This window comes from Capra hircus, chromosome 8 (genome assembly GCF_001704415.2).
Source record: "Capra hircus breed San Clemente chromosome 8, ASM170441v1, whole genome shotgun sequence".
Classification (NCBI taxonomy): Eukaryota; Metazoa; Chordata; class Mammalia; order Artiodactyla; family Bovidae; genus Capra; species Capra hircus.
In genome coordinates, this window is record NC_030815.1 from 101,297,109 (window position 1) to 101,316,100 (window position 18,992).

At 46.0% G+C, this 18,992-nt stretch overlaps 1 protein-coding gene across 1 annotated transcript in view; it reads right to left on the minus strand.

Moving 5' to 3' along the window:
• Positions 1-18,620, minus strand: part of SUSD1 (sushi domain containing 1) — a 134,935-nt gene extending 116,315 nt beyond the window's left edge. The window contains exons 1-2 of the mRNA XM_018052598.1: positions 18,482-18,620; positions 2,491-2,610 (exon numbers count right to left, since the gene is read on the minus strand). Coding sequence (XP_017908087.1) covers positions 2,491-2,610; positions 18,482-18,593 — 232 coding nt within the window. The 5' untranslated portion in view covers positions 18,594-18,620. The remainder of the gene's footprint in view (positions 1-2,490; positions 2,611-18,481) is intronic.

Here is an 18,992-nt window from a genome sequence, read left to right on the forward strand (position 1 = left end):
TGTCACGCCATACCACGATCAACCACCCAGACTGTTCTCCTGTGCTACGGACTTGGGAATCAATATTCTACGACAACAGCAGAAAGATCTATTTCCCCAGCCTCTCCTCCGCTCACTATACTTCTCAGACTCCAGGACATGGGCTCCTCATCTCACGCCAAGTGCGTACAAAACCACAAGAGAAACTCAACATCTCATTCTGATAGCCCATCCTACTTGAAGACGGGGAGATGGAGATGCTTTTTGAACTTCTCACACTTAAAAAGATCTTGTCATAGGCCTGGGGGGGAAAATCCAGCAGAATCCCACTTTTCCAGCTCAGCCATTCTCTTGCCTTTTTTTTACAAAAATCAAAGTAGAATGATTTTGCATCCAATGATTAACTGGAAAATTTGTTACTTCTGAGTCACCAGGACACACAATGGAATTAGTGCTCAAGCCTCATCCGGGGGCAGGGCTAATACAGTGGCAGGAGCAGCTCCTGCTGATCATTAGTGATCCATATAAACAATGTTAATCACCCAGTGAGGAGGGGCTGGAACCTGGATGCGTGATGAGACCACTGGACCTGCCGTGACTATTTCTAATTCAATCATTTGACATCAATGTCAAATGAACGTAAACCTCCCTCCTGTCCTCCAGCCCAGGGGTCAGCAAACTTTTTCTGTCAAAGGCCGGTCATGGGTCTCCGTACTTTGGATCATAAAAGCACAGTGAGTCAGTAAACAAATTAAGACCCTATTACAAAAACAGGCAGCAATGAAGTCTGGCCCCCAGGTTAGAGTTCACTCACTCTGCCTTAGACTGTACCATCAGAGGGAACTCCTGTGACCAATTTCTCTTACCTCCCTTGAGAGGTGATCTATCCAGCTGGTTTTTTTGGGGGAGGATATCACCTGCTGAGGGACTGGAGTTTTTTGTGTGTTACTTACTGTTTTATTACATTACTGGTCCCCTCACAACAGTTCAATTGCCTCTCACAATCGCACACAATTCCTGCTAACCCAAGAGTACGCCACACTCCGTTCAAAATCTGGTAGGTTTTTTCTTTCCTTTTCCTTATATTATCTTTTAAAAATTTAATTAAATCTATTCATCATTAAAACTATCTGTGATTAAACGATCTAAGAACACAGAGAGGCCAAATGGACCCTCAAGCCATAGTTAGGTCAAGTGTCCAGTCTGGCTTACTACGCAGGGCACAGGGCTTTCAGACACAAGCCCACCTGCCCGTAAGATGGAATATTCCTTTGCTACTGTTCCTGAGGCACGTCTCCCCTGCAGACTTCATCAGAAGGGACATATGGGTTTGTAGGGAATTCTAGAGTTCTTAGGTCCCATGACTTAGCACTACATCTGTAATCTTACCTGCAACCTATGGTGTGGTCTCAGCACACCAATTATTGGAATATGAAGTATATAGTGTTTGTATCCTAAACAGAGAGGGTCAGGGAGGCCCAACTCCAGCCTGCAGGAACAAGCAAAGTTGTGTGATTGTGAAAACATGTACCTGTGAAGTAGAATATGAGTTTTTGAACTCAGGATTTAATTGTTTTTTTTTTTTAGGAAACAAACAAGCAAACAAAACCGAAGATACCACAGTAAGGTGGTATATACTGTCAATCCACAGCTACAAGGTAAAACTATCCGTATGTTCACTGCAGGTAACATGGATGCCGCGAGAAAACCGTGATTATCCTAATATCCGTTACCGTAAAGTTGCTATGGAACTCTCTCTCTCTCTCTCTGAACTGGGCTTGACACTGGATATTATCTGACTCCTATGGCATGGTGCCATCACCCCACTCCAGTAGTCTTGCCTGGAAAAGCCCATGGACGGAGGAGCCTGGTAGGCTGCAGTCCATGAGGTCGCGAAGAGTCGGACATGACTGAGAGACTTCCTTTCCCCTCCCTTTCCCTAAGGCATGGTGGATTCTCTGAGACAAAAAATTATTTCAGATACTTCTAGTCTAAAGGTATTTGTATTTCTGTAAGTCATCCAAGAGCTTAAAGGGTCACAACTACAAAAAACTTGAAGGATGGATTTTGGTAGACATAAGACTCAAAGAAACAGTATTTCACCTATCAGCCAGAAAAGTTCAATAGGCAATTGTGCTTTGTTTTTCCTCATGGTACTAATAAAAATAGTTTTCTGTCAAAATAACTCGAGAAATTTAAAAAGACAATACTCACTCAAATTGCTAAGTTAAACCCAAGACTTAAAACCAGTTTTCATATCTGTGTTAGGTCAGAGAGTTCCCAGAGATTCAAGTTCAGTGACCTCTAACGTGAGGGATAATTCCTTGTAAACACTAAAGAAAGGATATATCCAAACACGAAAACAGAGACTTACTGTAATTGACAAAACTTCTTATAATAAAAGCACATGAACAATAGCAATGTTTGCCCCCCCAGGGACACCAACTCTTTAATACTGGAGAATCTTGTTTCTTGATAAAGTTTTCAACTTAGCCAAGAGTCAAAACTTACCAATACAATGAGTCCTCCCATTGCCCACAAATCCATATTTGCAGATACAGATGCTCATCCTTTCTCTTTTCAAGCAGGTAGCATGTTCATGGCAAGTGGCACAGATATCCGAATGGAAATCTGAATCATAAATTGCATATATCAGGAAAAGAACATTTCAGTCACGTACTCCAGATGAGTCACATTTTTGGTAGCAGACATTTACAATGGAGAACCAGCATTTGAATACCAAAATTATAAAGGGTAGATTTTATTCCATACTGTTCATACTGTTCATGGGGGGTTCTCATAGCAAGAATACTGGAGTGGTTTACCATTTCCTCCTCCAGGGGACCAATTTTGTCATTATGCTAAAGCCTTTGTGTGGTTCACAACAAACTGTGGAAAATTCATAAAGAGATAGGAATACCAGACCACCTTATCTGCCTCCTGAGAAACCTGTATGCAGGTAAAGAAACAACAGAATTTGACATGGAACAATGGACTGGTTCCAAATTGGGAAAGGAGTACGTCAAGGCTATATATTGTCACCCTGCTTGTTTAACTTCTATGCAGAATATATCACGCAAAATGCCAGGCTGGATGAAGCACAAGCCAGAATCAAGACTGCAGGGAGAAATACCAATAACATCAAAAATGCAGATGATACCACTCTAATGGCAGAAAGCGAAGAGGAATTACAGAGCCTCTTGATGAGGATAAAAGAGGAGAATGAAAAGGTTGGCTTAAAACTCAACATTCAAAAAACTAAGATCATAGCATCGGATCCCATCAGTTCATGGTAAATAGGAGAAAAGTGGAAGCAGGGACAGATTTTATTTTCTTGGGTTCAAAAATCACTGCAGATGGTGACTGCAATCATGAAATTAAAAGACACTTGCTCCTGAGAAGAAAAGTTATGACAAATCTAGACAGTATATTAAAAAGCAGAGACATCACTTTCCTAACAAAGGTCTGTCTAGTCAAAGCTATGGTTTTTCCAGTAGCTATGTATGGGTGTGAGAGTTGGACTATAAAAAAGGCTGAGCACCCAAGAATTGATGCTTTTGAATTGTGGTGCTGGAGAAGACTCCTGAGAATCCATTGTACTGCAAGGAGACGAAACCAGTCATTTCTAAAGGAAATCAACCCTGAATATTCATTGCAAGGACTGATGCTGAAGTTGAAGCTCTAATACTTTGGCCATGTGATGCCAAGAACTGACTCATTGAAAAAGACTCTGATGCTGGGAAAGATTGAAGGTAAAAGGAGAAAAGGGCAGCAGAGGATGAGATGGTTGGATAGCATCACTGACTCAGTGGACATGAGTTTGAGCAAACTCTGGGAGACAGTGAAGAACAGGGAAGCTGGTGTGCTGCAGTCCATGGGGTGGCAAAGAGTTGGACATGACTTAGTGACTGAAGAACAACGAAGGACCTTATTTCACCCTTAGAAATCTGCAGGGGTTGCCCGCTGCCCACAGAGTAGAATGCAAATTCTTCCACCTGGTATTCAGCGCTTCCCTAAGTGTAACCCTAGATTAACTCCTATAAGCCTCAGTGCTTCCAAACTCAAATACATGGTGATCTCCAGGAAAGAGGCCAACTGCTCTTTCCCACACAAACATGCTACCCACTGTCTTAGTCCATGCCCTAGTCATGATGTTCCTTCATCTGGATTGTCTATCCTTCCCTCTCTGGCCAACTAACACCTATTCTCATTTCAAGACCCAGCTTAAATATCACACTCTCCCTAGGGTGGTCCTCATTCTCTCATTCTTTAGGAAAATTTAATGTATCTTCCTCTGTGCTCTCCTAATGCTTATACATTCCCATATCAACCATGTTAATTTGTCAATATATTCTATTCCACCTCTGTCCTCCCAGCTGGTTATTATGAATGAGCTTCTCAAGGACAGGAATTACGTCATTTGCCCACATATCATTACGGCAGGGTAAAAAATATATTTTTATTGACCAACTGGATAAAGGCACCTGCAGTCCTACTGCCTACAACTTAAAAAGCAATGGGGAAATTCCCTGGGCATTAGGACTCCATGCTTCTACTGCAGGGGCATAGGTTCAATCCCTGGTGGGGGAATTAAGATCCTGCAAGCTATGCAGCATGACCAAAAAATAAATAAAATAAACTACAATAGTTATTTTTAAAAAGAAGCAAATGGAAGGGGGAGGTACTCATCTACTGCCCTATCCATTTTCCTTTTAGGGAAAAAGTGGCAAATGTGTTTTAAATGTCAGTGAGATAATAACCAGTCCCAGGAGGATCACCAGATCCCAATTATTTAGATAAGCAGCAAAAATGTTTGGGGCTAAAATTCCTGAAACATCCAGATCTACCAGATGGTGATACATGGCGCAAGATCAAACAAGAATTTCTAGCCGAGGTTCTGTGGGAACATTACATTGCACTCCCAGTGTCTGTAATATCAGGAGTTGACCTAGGAGGGAGAACATTTCAGCATGGAATTTCACCTTAGTCTTGGCTCCATTACTACCCCGGTAATAAAGACTTAGCCCACAGACTGCTCTAGGCCTCAAACTAACTGAGAAAGGGAGACATACAAATATTCTTAATCAGGCTTGTTTTTTATTTTTTAAAACAAAATACAACACAAAAATGAGACAAGCCATGCTTATCACTAAGAAGTACTAAACTAACCATAGGATATTAACAAATTTTATTATATCCCAAACTTTAAAGAAAAATGCAACAAATTTAAAAAAGTAGAAATTATAAAGGTCATACTGACTGCTGCTGCTGCTGCTAAGTCACTTCAATCGTGTCCGACTCTGTGCCACCCCATAGACGGCAGCCTACCAGGCTCCCCCGTCCCTGGGATTCTCCAGGCAAGAACGCTGGAGTGGGTTGCCATTTCCTTCTCCAATGCATGACAGTGAAAAGTGAAAGTGAAGTCACTCAGTCGCGTCCAACTCTTCGCCACCCCATGGACTGCAGCCTACCAGGCTCCTCTGCCCATGGGATTTTCCAGGCAAGAGTACTGGAGTGAGGTGCCATTGCCTTCTCCCATGTAATAATATAATAAAATTACAAGATAAAACATAAGACTTGCATCCCCAAAAGTAAGCCTTCTTGTAAACTACAGAACAGTCTCCTAAATAATTATTGGAGCAAAGAGGATATCAACATTGAAATGTTTAATACCAGACATAAAAGCTTATCTACTTCAGAAAAGCTGAGTTTGGCATATTTTTATATACTTAAAAAAAAAAAAAGAAAAGCAGGCAGCCAGGGGATGGAGGGAAATAGAATTTTAATGCAAGAAGCTTGAAGAAAGAAAAATCAAATAGAGGCTGTGGGATAGGGGAGTTAGGACTTAGTAAAAAGATGTTGAAGAATTAGAAAATATATTCAAATTCATTGAAAAGACTTTTGCCAAGGTCAGCCCATCCACCATAATGACTAGTAGTCAAATTCAAGATTGGTAAAGAAAAAAAAGACTATATACAAACATACAACTAAAATACATAACAATTTCTTTTAAATTACAAATGAAAGACTTTCAATTAAACACAGCAGACGTAACACACTCACAACCCTCCACCCCCAAATTTTAAAATGACATTAAAGGACCATGAAAGTATACACCCTGGGAGAGAAGATGACAGCAAGCCAAGGACGCTGACAATATTTCAGAAGATGAAAGAGACAGACATGCAGGAACTGACTGAGAGGAAGAATTAAAAGGAAAGAAAAAAGAAAGAAAGGAAGGGAGAAAGGAAGAAAGAGGGAGGGAGGGAAAAAAAAATAATAAAAATAAAAATAAATAAAAGTCAACCTGAAAGGCTCAGGGATGAGGTCCCTAAGTGCCTCAGACAGCAAACATAAAGGGTAGGGCCCGAGAGTTTAAGGAACAAGTGGAAAATACAGAGGAGTAGCTAAATGCCCAGATCCTCTAACTGACCCTGGCATAAGATGGAACTTTGCAACCTGGAAAAATGCACCAGGAAGGTTCCAGTTATATGAGCAACAGACAGAGCTGAAGGGAGAGATTAGTCCCCACACTAAATGTCCACCAATATGGGGTAAATCTATTTAACCGTTTTTAATACACAAGACGTGTGCCAGGCTACCAAAGGCTTCCCATACCACCTGCAGAAGAGAAAGTGGTTTCCAGAGACAGGGGGACCGCAACGGAAGCCTCTTGTTCAGCCATAATTAGCCCACTCTGCAGGGCCGAGTAGGGGGAGCCTTTGAGTGCTAATTGCTTGTGGGACCAGGAGTGGGGAAGAAACCTATCCTAAAGAAAGAGGTAGGAAGTACAACCTCAGTACAAGGAAAGGGGTGGGTTTGGGGCTGCTTCTGACCACACAATAGTGTCCATTGATCAATAGCTCCTAACTCAGTTAGGAATCACTAGAGGGCTTCTCTTGTGGTCCAGTGGTTGAGACTCTGCCTACCAATACGGGGGACACCGGCTCCAGCCCTGGTCCTGGAAGATTCCACATGCTGGGGAACACTCAGCCTCTGTGCCACAATGACGGAGCCCGAGCTCCAGAGCCTGAAATCCACGACTACCTAGATCACGGGCGGCAACTACGGGAGCCCAGGAGCCTGTGGGCTCAGCCACCACAACGAGAAACCAGAGCACTGTAGCAGAATAGCCCCTGCTCACTGCAACTAGAGAGAGCCTGTGCGCAGCAACATAGACACGGCGCAACGGAAAAGTGATTAATTTTAAAAAAGAACCACTGGAGAAAAGCACAAACGTACACAATTAGTTTACAAAGTGACTTTAAAATTTAACAATGTTAAATTTTGCAGACATTAATCACATATTTATTCCTTTATTCCTTCCTGAAAAGAAAAGTGTTAGCTATTCAGTCTGTTTTTTACTGTTACATAATGAATTACTCCAAAACTTAGCCACTTAAAACAATAATAAACATTTAGAGTCACACAAACACCGAAAATCACTGGAGACAAAGTAACCAATTCAACCCAGTTTGAATACTAAAAGTCCCCTGTCCCAGGAAACCCCTCAGTTTGGTGCAAACCAAGATAATTGGTCACCCTATTTGGAGAGCTTGTTAAAACAGAATCCGAAGTGTTGGGTTTGGGTGTGGGCAGGGCCTGAGAATCTGCATTTCTAAGAAACTCCCAGATGGACCACACTACCAGCAGCACTGAAGTGAAAGTTGCTCAGTCGTGTCTGACTCTTTGTAACCAGACTTCTCCAGGCCAAAATACTGGAGTGGGTGGCCTTTCCCTTCTCCAGGGGATCTTCCCAACCCAGGGATCGAACCCAGGTCTCCCACACTGCAGGTGGATTCTTTACCAGCTGAGCCACCGGAAGTCTCACTCTACATCAAGGACCCTGGGGAAAGAAAAGGCAATACCAAAGACATCTTTCATCAAGTCTGGACTGAGGCACAGCACAGCCGTGGGACCAACATGACAGAGAGAATAACCCAACAGAATCCTCCAGGCCCGTGCCCAGGTCACTGTGCCTTTGCTATTACCTGGGGACAGGGGTGGTGAGAGGAACTGGGTCAAGGCGCAGCTTCACAGCCACATCAAGGATGACGTGACTGCTGTCTTCAGCAGATTCTGCTTAGGAGAGCAGAGAGGTGGCTGCGACACAGTAACTGAGGTGACTACTACAGAGGTGAGGGACACCCCCCACACACCTTCCCCTTGGCCTAGGGATGCCTAGAATTACTGGCAGAGCAATAGGAGAATGCAAACTCTAGCAAAAAAGTCTAAGAGGATACACCTCACAGGTGCTCTTCGTTACTATTACTGTGTCTCTCAGCTGAGGGCTGCCACCCTAGATTCACTTCCCTTCTCTACTCTGCAGTGACTAAGTCAGCTAAAACTACATCCAACAATGAGAGCACCAGTGTCTCAGTCCCAATTGGAGTTTTCTCTCTTGCTCCCTGATTCTGGGATCGTAGGCAAGGAAACTGTCAGAGATCTGGTTTTAATCTTTCAGATGGAGATCACGTTTCGAGGACTAAATGAGAAATATCAGTGCTTCAGGAGCTTTCAAGCACTAGACAAAGAGCTAATTTCCATGAATATTTATATCACTTTCCATAGATATTGTTATTGTTGTTAGAAACAAGTCATGCATGAGACAGTGCCTGGTCTGAGACACCCTGGTTCAGAGCAGGGTTAAGACAGATCACTTCGGCTACAATTCTAGCTTAGCCATTAACTAGCTGAGGAATCCTTGATAATCCTGTGCCTCAGTTTCCTGTAAATCTGTAATCCGAGGATGAAAATAAACCTACAGGCTGTTTCGTGGGTTGAAGAGTAAATGAGTTCATCTGCGTAAAGCAATTAGAATATGTTAGGTGTTATTGTAACATCCACGCAACAGCTCTTCGTTAATGAATAAATGAAGGTACTGACAACTAGCCAGCTTCCAATTATACTAATAAAGAGTCATGGAGAGCTGCACTGATGCAAAAACCCAAAGGAATATCGTGTAGACAGATGCCTACCTATTCAGGGGGTTGATATTCTGGGAACCATAGTACCTTCACTTCCTTGTTCACTCCCTGCCCACCTCCCACATCCTCTAGCCTTCTGAGTAACATCTGACTCAGAAGTTGTAAGTTCAGCTTCCTCATCCTTTCAGCTCTGCTTACCCCTCCCTCCTCTCCATGTCACACTGCACACATGGACACCTAGACCTCGGGATGGAGTGGAGGCTGCCAGCCCGTATTTCAAAATTCAAGCAACAACGTACATGCACCCTTGAAACAACAGCAGATGGACTGTGACAAAGCAGATTTTGTCCACTGTCAAGGGAAGAAGGAAGTTTAAAAAGCACAAATGGAGTGCTTGGATTCAAATCGTAATCTACTCCCCCAGCCATTCACCAAACAAGCCCACTGCACAACCTGCCTGAAATCCTGTCTCTCAAACTCATGGAGACATGTAGAAACAGATCAGATGACCTGAGGGAGAAAGCAAAGGGGGGCCGACGCTCAGGGAGAGAAAGGATTCCCAAGTCTCCTACAGTACTGCAGAAAATCACATGGCTCCTAAGAGACTGCATCAGATTCCGGAGACAGGAGGAACGTGAGAGATCTCACATCCTCTCCTCTCCAACATCCCTGACAGAAAAACAAAAACAAACAAACAAAATAGCCTCTGCATTAAAAATCCGCCAAGACAGAGCACACTCGACTCTTTCAAGCAGTATAGTCCTCGCAGGGCAGTGGGAACCATCGTCCACTCCCTCTCCCCCTCAGTGCAGGGCTGCCATTCCCAATCAAGAACCTATAACCTTTCCTTGCATTAAATGATTATCAGCCCGCATCTGCGCTGGCCCTTTTGCCTTTTCCTGTCCACTTTCCTCTTTAACCAAGACCAACCTGCAGCAGGACTGCCACACCTGGCCTCTAGACCAGGAACCAACCCATGCTGAGTGTCCCAACGTCAGTGTTTCAGAACTCTGAGCAAAGCAGCCACACCCTAAGGTTCATGTCCTGAATGTCACCCACAAACAGGCTGCCTCACATTCTGCATACCTTTCCCCCCCGCCCCCCATAATCCACATTCAACCCCAACCCCACCTCACCCCCTGCCCCATCCCCTTTGCAGACCTAAGGCCAATAGGCCACTTGCTACCTTGGGCTGCAGAGACCTAAGAGCCCATTTTAGGATTTGACCAGAAGCTGAGAATAGGCCCAGGGCCAAGTTCCTGGAGAAGGAAGACAGGCCACAGTGGGAATCGGCCTCGTCATCTCTAATCCTGCTCCGTTACTTTGAGTGACTGTAAGTCACTCCAAAACAAGGCACTCCTTCCATTTCCCCCTCTTTCCTCTTCTCACTCCGAACAGAGTATGTGCGGCTGTGATTCACGATGACAGAGGGAAAACCAAGCCTATGCGATGCAGATTCGGGAAGTCAGTGCCCTTCATACTATAACAACTTCCCCAACCCCCTCCACCCATCGCTCCCCAAGCCTCTCAAGGCCTCTGCCCAGCCCCTGACTTTCCCAAACCCCAAAGGGCCTGAGCCAACAGGTTCCTCAGCCACTCCCAGACTCAGAGCAATACCAGGGAAAAGTTAAGAAACAGGACTGACTGGCTCCAGCCCTCCTCACCCATTACTAACCTCTCTGCTCCACTGGGGCTGGGCACCTCACCCACCCACCAACACCTTCCTGCTCTATCAACTACCATCTCACACCTTCCTCCCACTCAGGCTACCTGACTTCCGCTCCTCCACTCTCTCCTCCCTGAAGCATCTTTGTTGTTGTTGTTGTTCAGTTGCTCAGTCATGTCCGACTCTTTGCAACCCCACGGACTGCAGCACACCAGGCTTCTCTGTTCTTCACCATCCCTTGGAGCTTGTTCAAACTCATGTCCATCGAATCGGTGATGCCATCCAACCATCTCGTCCTCTGTCATCCCCTTCTCCTCCTACTTTCAATATTTCCCAGGATCAGGGTCTTTTCTAATTAGTTGGCTGTTTACATCAGGTGGCCAAAGTATGGAAGCTTTAGCTTCAGCATCAGTCCTTCCAATGAATATTCAGGACCGATGTCCTTTAGGATTGACGGGTTTGATCTCCTTGCAATCCAAGGGACTCTCAAGAGTCTCCTCCAACACCACAGTTCAAAAGCATCAATTCTTCAGCACTCAGCCTTCTATATGGTCCAACTCTCACATCCATACATGACTACTGGAAAAACCGTAGCTTTGACTAGACGGACCTTTGTTGGCAAAGTAATATCTATGATTTTTAATATGCTGTCTAGGTTGGTCATAGCTTTTCTTCCAAGGAGCAAGCATCCTTTGATTTCATGGCTGTAATCACCATCTGCAGTGATTCTGGAGCCCCCAAAAATAAAGTCTGACACTCTTTCCACTGCTTCCCCATCTATCTGCCATGAAGTGATGGGACCAGATGCCATGATCTTAGTTTTTTGAATTTGAGTTTCAGCCAGCTTTTTCACTCTCCTCTTTCACCTTCATCAAGAGGCTCTTTGGTTCCTCTTCGCTTTCTGCCCTAAAGGTGGTGTCATTTGCATATCTGAGGTTATTGATATTTCTCCCTGCAGTCTTGATTCCAGCATGCGGTTTGTCCAGCCTGGCATTTCACATGATGTACTCTGCATAGAAGTTAAATAAGCAGGGTGACAATATACAGCCTTGACGTACTCCTTTCCCGATTTGGAACCAGTGTGTTGTTCCATGTCTGGTTCTAACTGTTGCTTCTTGACCTGCATACAGGTTTCTCAGGAGGCAAGTGAGGTGGTCTGGTATTCCCATCTCTTTGAGAATTTTCCACAGTTTGTTGTGATCCACACAGTCAAAGGCTGTGTGGAGCACCTTGGATAACAGTTAAATGCAATTTAGCAATGTTACCAGTGAGAGACTGAAAATACAAATGGACAATGGCTAGATCATACATAAAAACATAACTCTGACGTACAACCTGCAACCACTGGTCTAGTAAGTCAAACCACCTCTGTAACGATAAGTCCCAAGTGATCAGGATTTAATCAGTATTGGCCAGTTTCCTTAATATTTACCCATGCCTCAAACTTAGGGCCAACCAGAAAAAGCCAAATACACTTCCCTAACCAATGGGATGCCTGCTGTTAGAGGGAAGCCATTTCCAGCTTGCCCATGGCAACATCCTCCAGCAAATGGGGGCATACCTGAAGATTTCCCTTTTCTACTGTAAAGTTGTGACACTCCCCAGCCTGTCTTTGAGTCTCTGACAAACGTAAGAGATGATGGCTGACTCTCTTGCTAGAGGAAGCTTTCTATAAACAGCCTTTGCCTATTCTCATGGAGTAGTCTTCATTTATTTCCATACCAGATTCCTAATACAAGCCACAGTCCCTACTCACAAGGACTTCTCACACTAGTAAACAATTACACTGCAATATCCATGGGAAATAAATGGGGAAACAGTGGAAACAGTGTCAGATTTTATTTTGGGGGGCTTCAAAATCACAGCAGATGGTGACTGCAGCCATGAAATTAAAAGACGCTTACTCCTTGGAAGAAAAGTTATGACCAACCTAGATAGCATATTAAAAAGCAGAGACATGACTTTGCCAACAAATGTCTGTCTAGTCAAGGCTATGGTTTTTCCAGTGGCCATGTATGGATGTGAGAGTTGGACTGTGAAGAAAGCTGAGTGCCAAAGAATTGATGCTTTTGAACTGTGGTGTTGGAGAAGACTCTTGAGAGTTCCTTGGACTGTAAGGAGATCCAACCAGTCCATTCTGAAGGAAATCAGCCCTGGGATTTCTTTGGAAGGAATGATGCTGAAGCTGAAACTCCAGTACTTTGGCCACCTCATGTGAAGAGTTGACTCCTTGGAAAAGACTCTGATGCTGGGAGGGATTGGGGGCAGGAGGAGAAGGGGACAACAGAGGATGAGATGGCTGGATGGCATCACGGACTCGATGGACGTGAGTCTGAGTGAACTCCGGGAGATGGTGATGGCCAGGGAGGCCTGGCGTGCTGCGATTCATGGGGTCGCAAAGAGTCAGACACGACTGAGCAACTGAACTGAACTGACTGATGGTGTAAGCATATAGGGCAAAGGTATTATATAGATATGTATGTGTCCATATGTGTATGTATAGATACTTCCTTAAGTATGTAGTGTCCCCCACAATATGGCACAGAGGTGTGTGTGTGGTGTCTCTGGTGCTGCAAAGGGAACTGGAGAACTCCAAGGGGCCTCCAAGAAGGAGGACAGTTGGGCTGGTTTTGAAAACTGCACAGCACTCACTAAGTAGCCAGCTGTAGGGAAAGGCAAGAGCAGGTCTCCATTCTTCTCCTTCCTTCCCCTCTCCTTACAAAGCTTTCCACTTGTAGACCACCTCTGCTGTTTGACCTTCTCCAGTAAATCTCATTTTTTTTTTTACATTTTCAGTTTCTCACTCTACTGGATAATTCATCTTATTCTAAAATGTGTTAGACGTACTGATGACCCTCTTTCCAGTGCAGGAACACTGACACAGATATAGGGAACAGATATATGGACAGAGGAGGGAAGGTGAAGATGGGATGAATTGGGAAATTGAGATTGACATACATACACTACCATGTGCAGAACAGATAGCTAGTGAGAACCTGCTATAAAGCTTAAGACGCTCAGCTCACGCTCTGTGATGACCTAGAGGGATGGGAGTGGGGCGGAGGTCTACGGGGGAGGGGATATATGCATACATATGGCTGATTTACTTCATTATACAGAAGAAACTAACAAAGCATCGTAAGGTAATTATAGTCCAATAAAAAATAAAAATAAAATGTGCTGGAGACAGCTTTACCACTTTCTTCTGGCCAAAAAAAAAAGAATATCTTGCACTGACCTGGCCAGCCCAACTGAACACAATCTCCTATTTGCTTCGATCTTCCTTAAAGAGTATCTACTCTGCAGTCAAGGTCCTGCATTCATTTGAGCCCTCTGCATCTGGCTCTCACTCTCACTGCTCAGCTAGCTCTGGCTCGCACTGACAGAGTCACCAAAACTAAAGCCTTGTTCTCAGTCTCCACGCCCTTGGCTCCCATTCTCCTGGTGTCCCTGATGCTCTTCTAGTTCAGTCTTCCTTTGACCTCTGTGGGCGCTGCTCCTTCTCCTCCACATGTACCATCTGAACTTAGTCTTTCCAAGAATCTGTCCTTGATGGCTACTAAACACATCAAAAGAAGCTCAACATCGCTCATTATTAGAGAAGTGCAAATCAAAACTACAATGACATATCACCTCATACTGGTCAGAATGGTCATCATCAAAAAAATCTACCAACAAGAAATGCTGGAGAGGGTGAGGAGAAAAGGGAACCCCCTTGCACTGTTGATGGGAATGTAAATTGATACAGCCACTATGGAAGACGGTATGGAGACTCCTTTAAAAACTAGGAATAAAACTACCTTATGATCCAACAACCCCACTACTGGGCATATACCCTGAGAAAATCATAAATGAAAAAGACACATGTACTCCATTGTTCACTGCAACACTATTTACAATAGCTAGGACATGGAAGCAACCTAGATGTCCATTGACAGACGGATGAGAAAGCTGTGGTACATATATACAATGGAATATTCCTCAGCCATAAAAAGGAAGACATTTGAGACAGTGCTAATTAGGTAGATGAACCTAAAGCCTATTATACAGAGTGAAGTAAGTCAGAAGGAGAAAAACAAATATCATATACTAACATATATTGATGGAACCTAGAAAAATGGTACTGATGAATAGGTTATTTTCAGGGTAGCAGTAGAGACGCAAAAAGAGAACAGACTTATGGACACATATGTGGGTAGGAAGAAGAGGGTGGGACGAATGGAGAGAGTGCCATGGAAACATACACTAACATATGTAAAGCAGATAGCCAGTGGGAATCTGCTGTATGACTCAGGGAACTCAAACTGGGGCTCTGTGACAACCTAGAGGGGTGGGATGTGGCAGGAAGTGGAAGGGAGGCTCTTGAGGAAGGGAACATCCATATGGATGTATGGAAGAAGTCAACTGAATATTGTGATTATCCTTCAGTTAAAAATAAATAATGAAAAAATTGGAAAAAAACCAAAACCAAAAAGAACCTGTCCTTGGTCCTCTTCGTCTTATCAACCTCAAGGCTTCAAGTGACCATTGAGTCACCATCACTGCAGACACTTACTGTCCACAGTCTCAGTTCCCTGTTGATTTCATGTCTCCAAATTCCTAACATCAACTCAAATTCAGGATCTCCAAAACAACGAAGCATCTTTCTTCCCAAGTCTTTTTTTGTCCTTCTATAGAACCATATATGAAAGTGGCACCATAAAGAAGACTGAGGGCCGAAGAACTGATGCTTTCAAACTGTGGTGTTGGAGAAGACTTTTGAGAGTCCCTTGGACTGCAAGGAGACCAAACCAGTCAATCCTAAAGGAAATCAACCCTGAATATTCACTGGAAGGACAGATGCTGAAGCTGAAACTCCAAAACTTTGGCCACCTGATGTGAAGAGCTGACTCATTGAAAAAGACCCTGATGCTGGGAAAAACTGAGGGCTGGAGGAGAAGGAAGGTACAGAGGATAAGATGGTTGGATAGCATCACCAACTCAGTGGACATTAGTTTGAGCAAACTCTGGAAAGTAGTGAGGACATGGAAGCCTGGTGTGCTGCAGTCCATGGGGTCACAAACAGTCAAACATGACTTAGCAACTGAACAACAATGGAACCATATGGGGCTTTCCAGGGAGCACTAGTGGTAAAGAGCCTGCCTGCCCAGTGCAGGAGATGCAGAGAAGCAGGTTCAATCCTTGGGACATGAAGATCCCTGGAGTAGGAAATGGCAACCCACTCCAGCATTCTTGCCTGGGAAATCAGGCAAGAAACCTGGTGGACTACAGTCCCACGGGGTCGCAAAGAGTAGGACACGACGGAGCACTATAGCACCATAGAACCGTATATCCAAATCAACCCATCCCGAACCTGTAGTGTTCCATCTTCCCTCTTTGGTTCCCTTGAACCTTAATATCTGTCATTAAGTCCTTCCCTTTCCACCTTATCATCTACACACAGTCCTCATTTCCTGCGGTTATGACTGTGGGGCCAAGAGTCAGGACTTTTAGAACAGATGTAACAACTTCCTCAACAGCTCCTAAGCCTCTAGTCAGTTCCCACACTGTCTGCTGCAAGGAAACCTGCCCTTGATCATACCAGATTCCCCACGGTTTTAAATGACGGGAAAATGCTGACATAGGGAGAGGAGGCTCAACCAGGGCAACCCTGACTTCCATTTCCCAAGATTCACCTCACAGCAGTGAAGCAGTTGCAGATGGCTGGGCTTATGTAGTTACTTTGGTCAACATCTGAGCCCAGCAAGTCAATGGGAACACAGTGGACGGTTTCCTAGGCTACTGTCTTCACATAGAGATTCTGAAGTATGCTCCAAGCGTCTGCAAGCTTTTATGTACACTGCTGTGGGAGATCAAGTTAGAGAAGGAAGTTAGAAATCCCATCAGAGCATCTGATGTTTACAAAAAGGGGAGGGAGCACTTCAGAAGGTTTGCCAACCAAGAAAAATACATCCAGTGATAGTGAAAGTCCCAAGGTGAAGAGAATTGGGGGGAACAAGAGTAGGAGCCGCAGAGTCTCTGAGTATCTCCTTACATGGTATTTGCCATCCACTACAGGATGACTGTTTCATTTACTTCACTTCATTTCACTTCACAGGATGACTATTTCATTTTATTAGGGAAGCTAGATACTTTCCTTATACCTCTTTTTTCGGCTGCACTGCCTGGCATGTGGGATCTTAGTTCCCCAATCAGGGGTTGAATCCATGCCCTCTGTTGTGGAAGCATTGAGTCTTACCTACTGGACCAACAGAAAAGTCTCCCTTGTACCATTTTTTTTATCACTCACTCCCTGTACTAAACCTGCAATGATTATCAATGGCTCCTCACTGCCCAGAAACATCTAAGTCCCCTGGGTCTGCCAACTACAACGCACTGCCTTCTGGTGAAATCCAACCTGCTGTTCTGCCCCCATTTTCCACCCACCCAGTCCAATGGAAATGCAGACCCTGTGCTTTTGTGCCTCCATGCGCTTTCTTCCTTTGTCCCCTCTATCTGGGATTCATGCATTCTCTCATTCATTCTCAGTGGAGAGCTGACTGTGCCCTCTGTGATGAGCTGGGATGCCTTTTCCTCACCTTCCCGTATCGACTATTACCTACCTTTTTTGGTCCCATTTAAGGGTCCAGTACTTTGGCCACCTCATGCGAAGAGTTGACTCATTGGAAAAGACTCTGATGCTGGGAGGGATTGCGGGCAAGAGGAGAAGGGAATGACAGAGGATGAGATGGTTGGATGGCATCACTGACTGGATGGACATGAGTTTGAGTGAACTCCAGGAGTTGGTGATGGACAGGGAGGCCTGGTGTGCTGCAATTCATGGGGTCGCAAAGAGTCGGACACGACTGAGCGACTGAACTGAACTGACTGACTAAGGGTCACCTCTTCCACGGTGCTACCGGATTCCCTTAATCAGATGTAGTCTCTCCCTCTTCTGACCACTCAACTTTTCAGAGCACTGATGGGGTTCAAGGGCTTACCTGGTGGCTCAGGCAGTAAAGAATCTGCCTGTAATGCAGGAGACCAGCATTCGATCCCTGAGTTGGGAGGATCCCCTGAAGAAGGAACTGGCAACCCACTCCCTGGAGAATTTCATGAACAGAGGAGCCTGGCAGGCTACTACTCCAACTGCCTGGAAATGGATTATTTGCTTGTCTGTCTTCTCCAGAATGGGCTTCCTGGTGACTCAGACATAAAGAATCTGCCTGCAATGAGGGAGACCTGGGTTCCATCCTGGGTTGGGAAGATCTCCTGGAGGAGGGCATGGCTACCCATTCCAGTATTCTTGCCTGGAGAATCCCATGGACAGAGGAGCCAGACGGGCTACAGTTCATGGGTCGCAAAGAGTCGGACACGACTATGAGATCAGTGAGGGTCAGCACAGGGACCTCACATCCTTCTCAGGAAAACTATTCAAGGACCATTCATCTGTTAAATGAATCAACTGATTAATGAGTGCTTTATTCCCATAAACTTCCTTACACTTCTTTCTCACCATATTAGCACTCGGTTCTTCATCAAATGTTAAAAATTAAAAGGCAGGAAGAAAACTGCTCCAGGGTCAAGAATTTGTCGCGCAAAAGCCAGAGCGGGGCCGGAAGCGTGACAGTGCAGGCGGAACGCCCTTCCACGCCCTCTCGCGCGGGGCGCGGCTCTCCCAGGGGGCGCCCCCACACCCCGCTCGCGCCCAGCCCCCACTCGCGCCAGGTCCCCGGGGGGCGCGGACCCGACCACAGGGCACTCAGCTCCCCGCAGCCCCTGTGCGGGGGCGGGGAAGGCATCCGGGGAAGCCCACCAGTATCTCGGAGCCCCGCCCTCCCGATCTCCGACCTGAGCCCCACTCCCGGGCTCCGCGCCAGCCCGGCCCAGGGGCGGGGGAGCGCCGCGCCCGCTCCCCGCCCGCACTCACCGTCCTGGCTCCACGCTCGGGGCGCGCCTCGGGCTAGGCTGAGCAGCAGCAGCAGCAGCAGCAGCAGCAGGCGGCCTAGAGGGATGCCGACGCCCCAGGGTCCCCGGGCCATGCCGCCGCCGCCTCCCTCCCGGCGCGCCCGGACTCCTCCTGCCGTCCCGAGGCGCGGAGATAAGGCGGCTGGCGCCCTGGGGAGGGGACCGGGCTGGGCGCTTCCGGCGCCGCACGGGGGAGCCGAGGGTGCCGCGGGGTCCCGGGGTGGGGGAGCGGCGCGCGGGCTCTTCCTCCCCAGCAGGCCCGCGCCCCGGAGAATGCTCGTTCAGGCAATCGCTCCTGCACCGGCCGTGCACCTGCTGCGCGCCGGAGGCTGCGGGCCCAGGGACACCCGGCGGGCCCGGCCTAGTGACACACCCGAACGTAGAGTTCCTGACTGCGCCGGGAGAAAACGTGTCCTGTGCCCTAAGCCTGAGGAACGATCGCGGGATCCTAGGGGCTCAGGGAGGCACTCCCG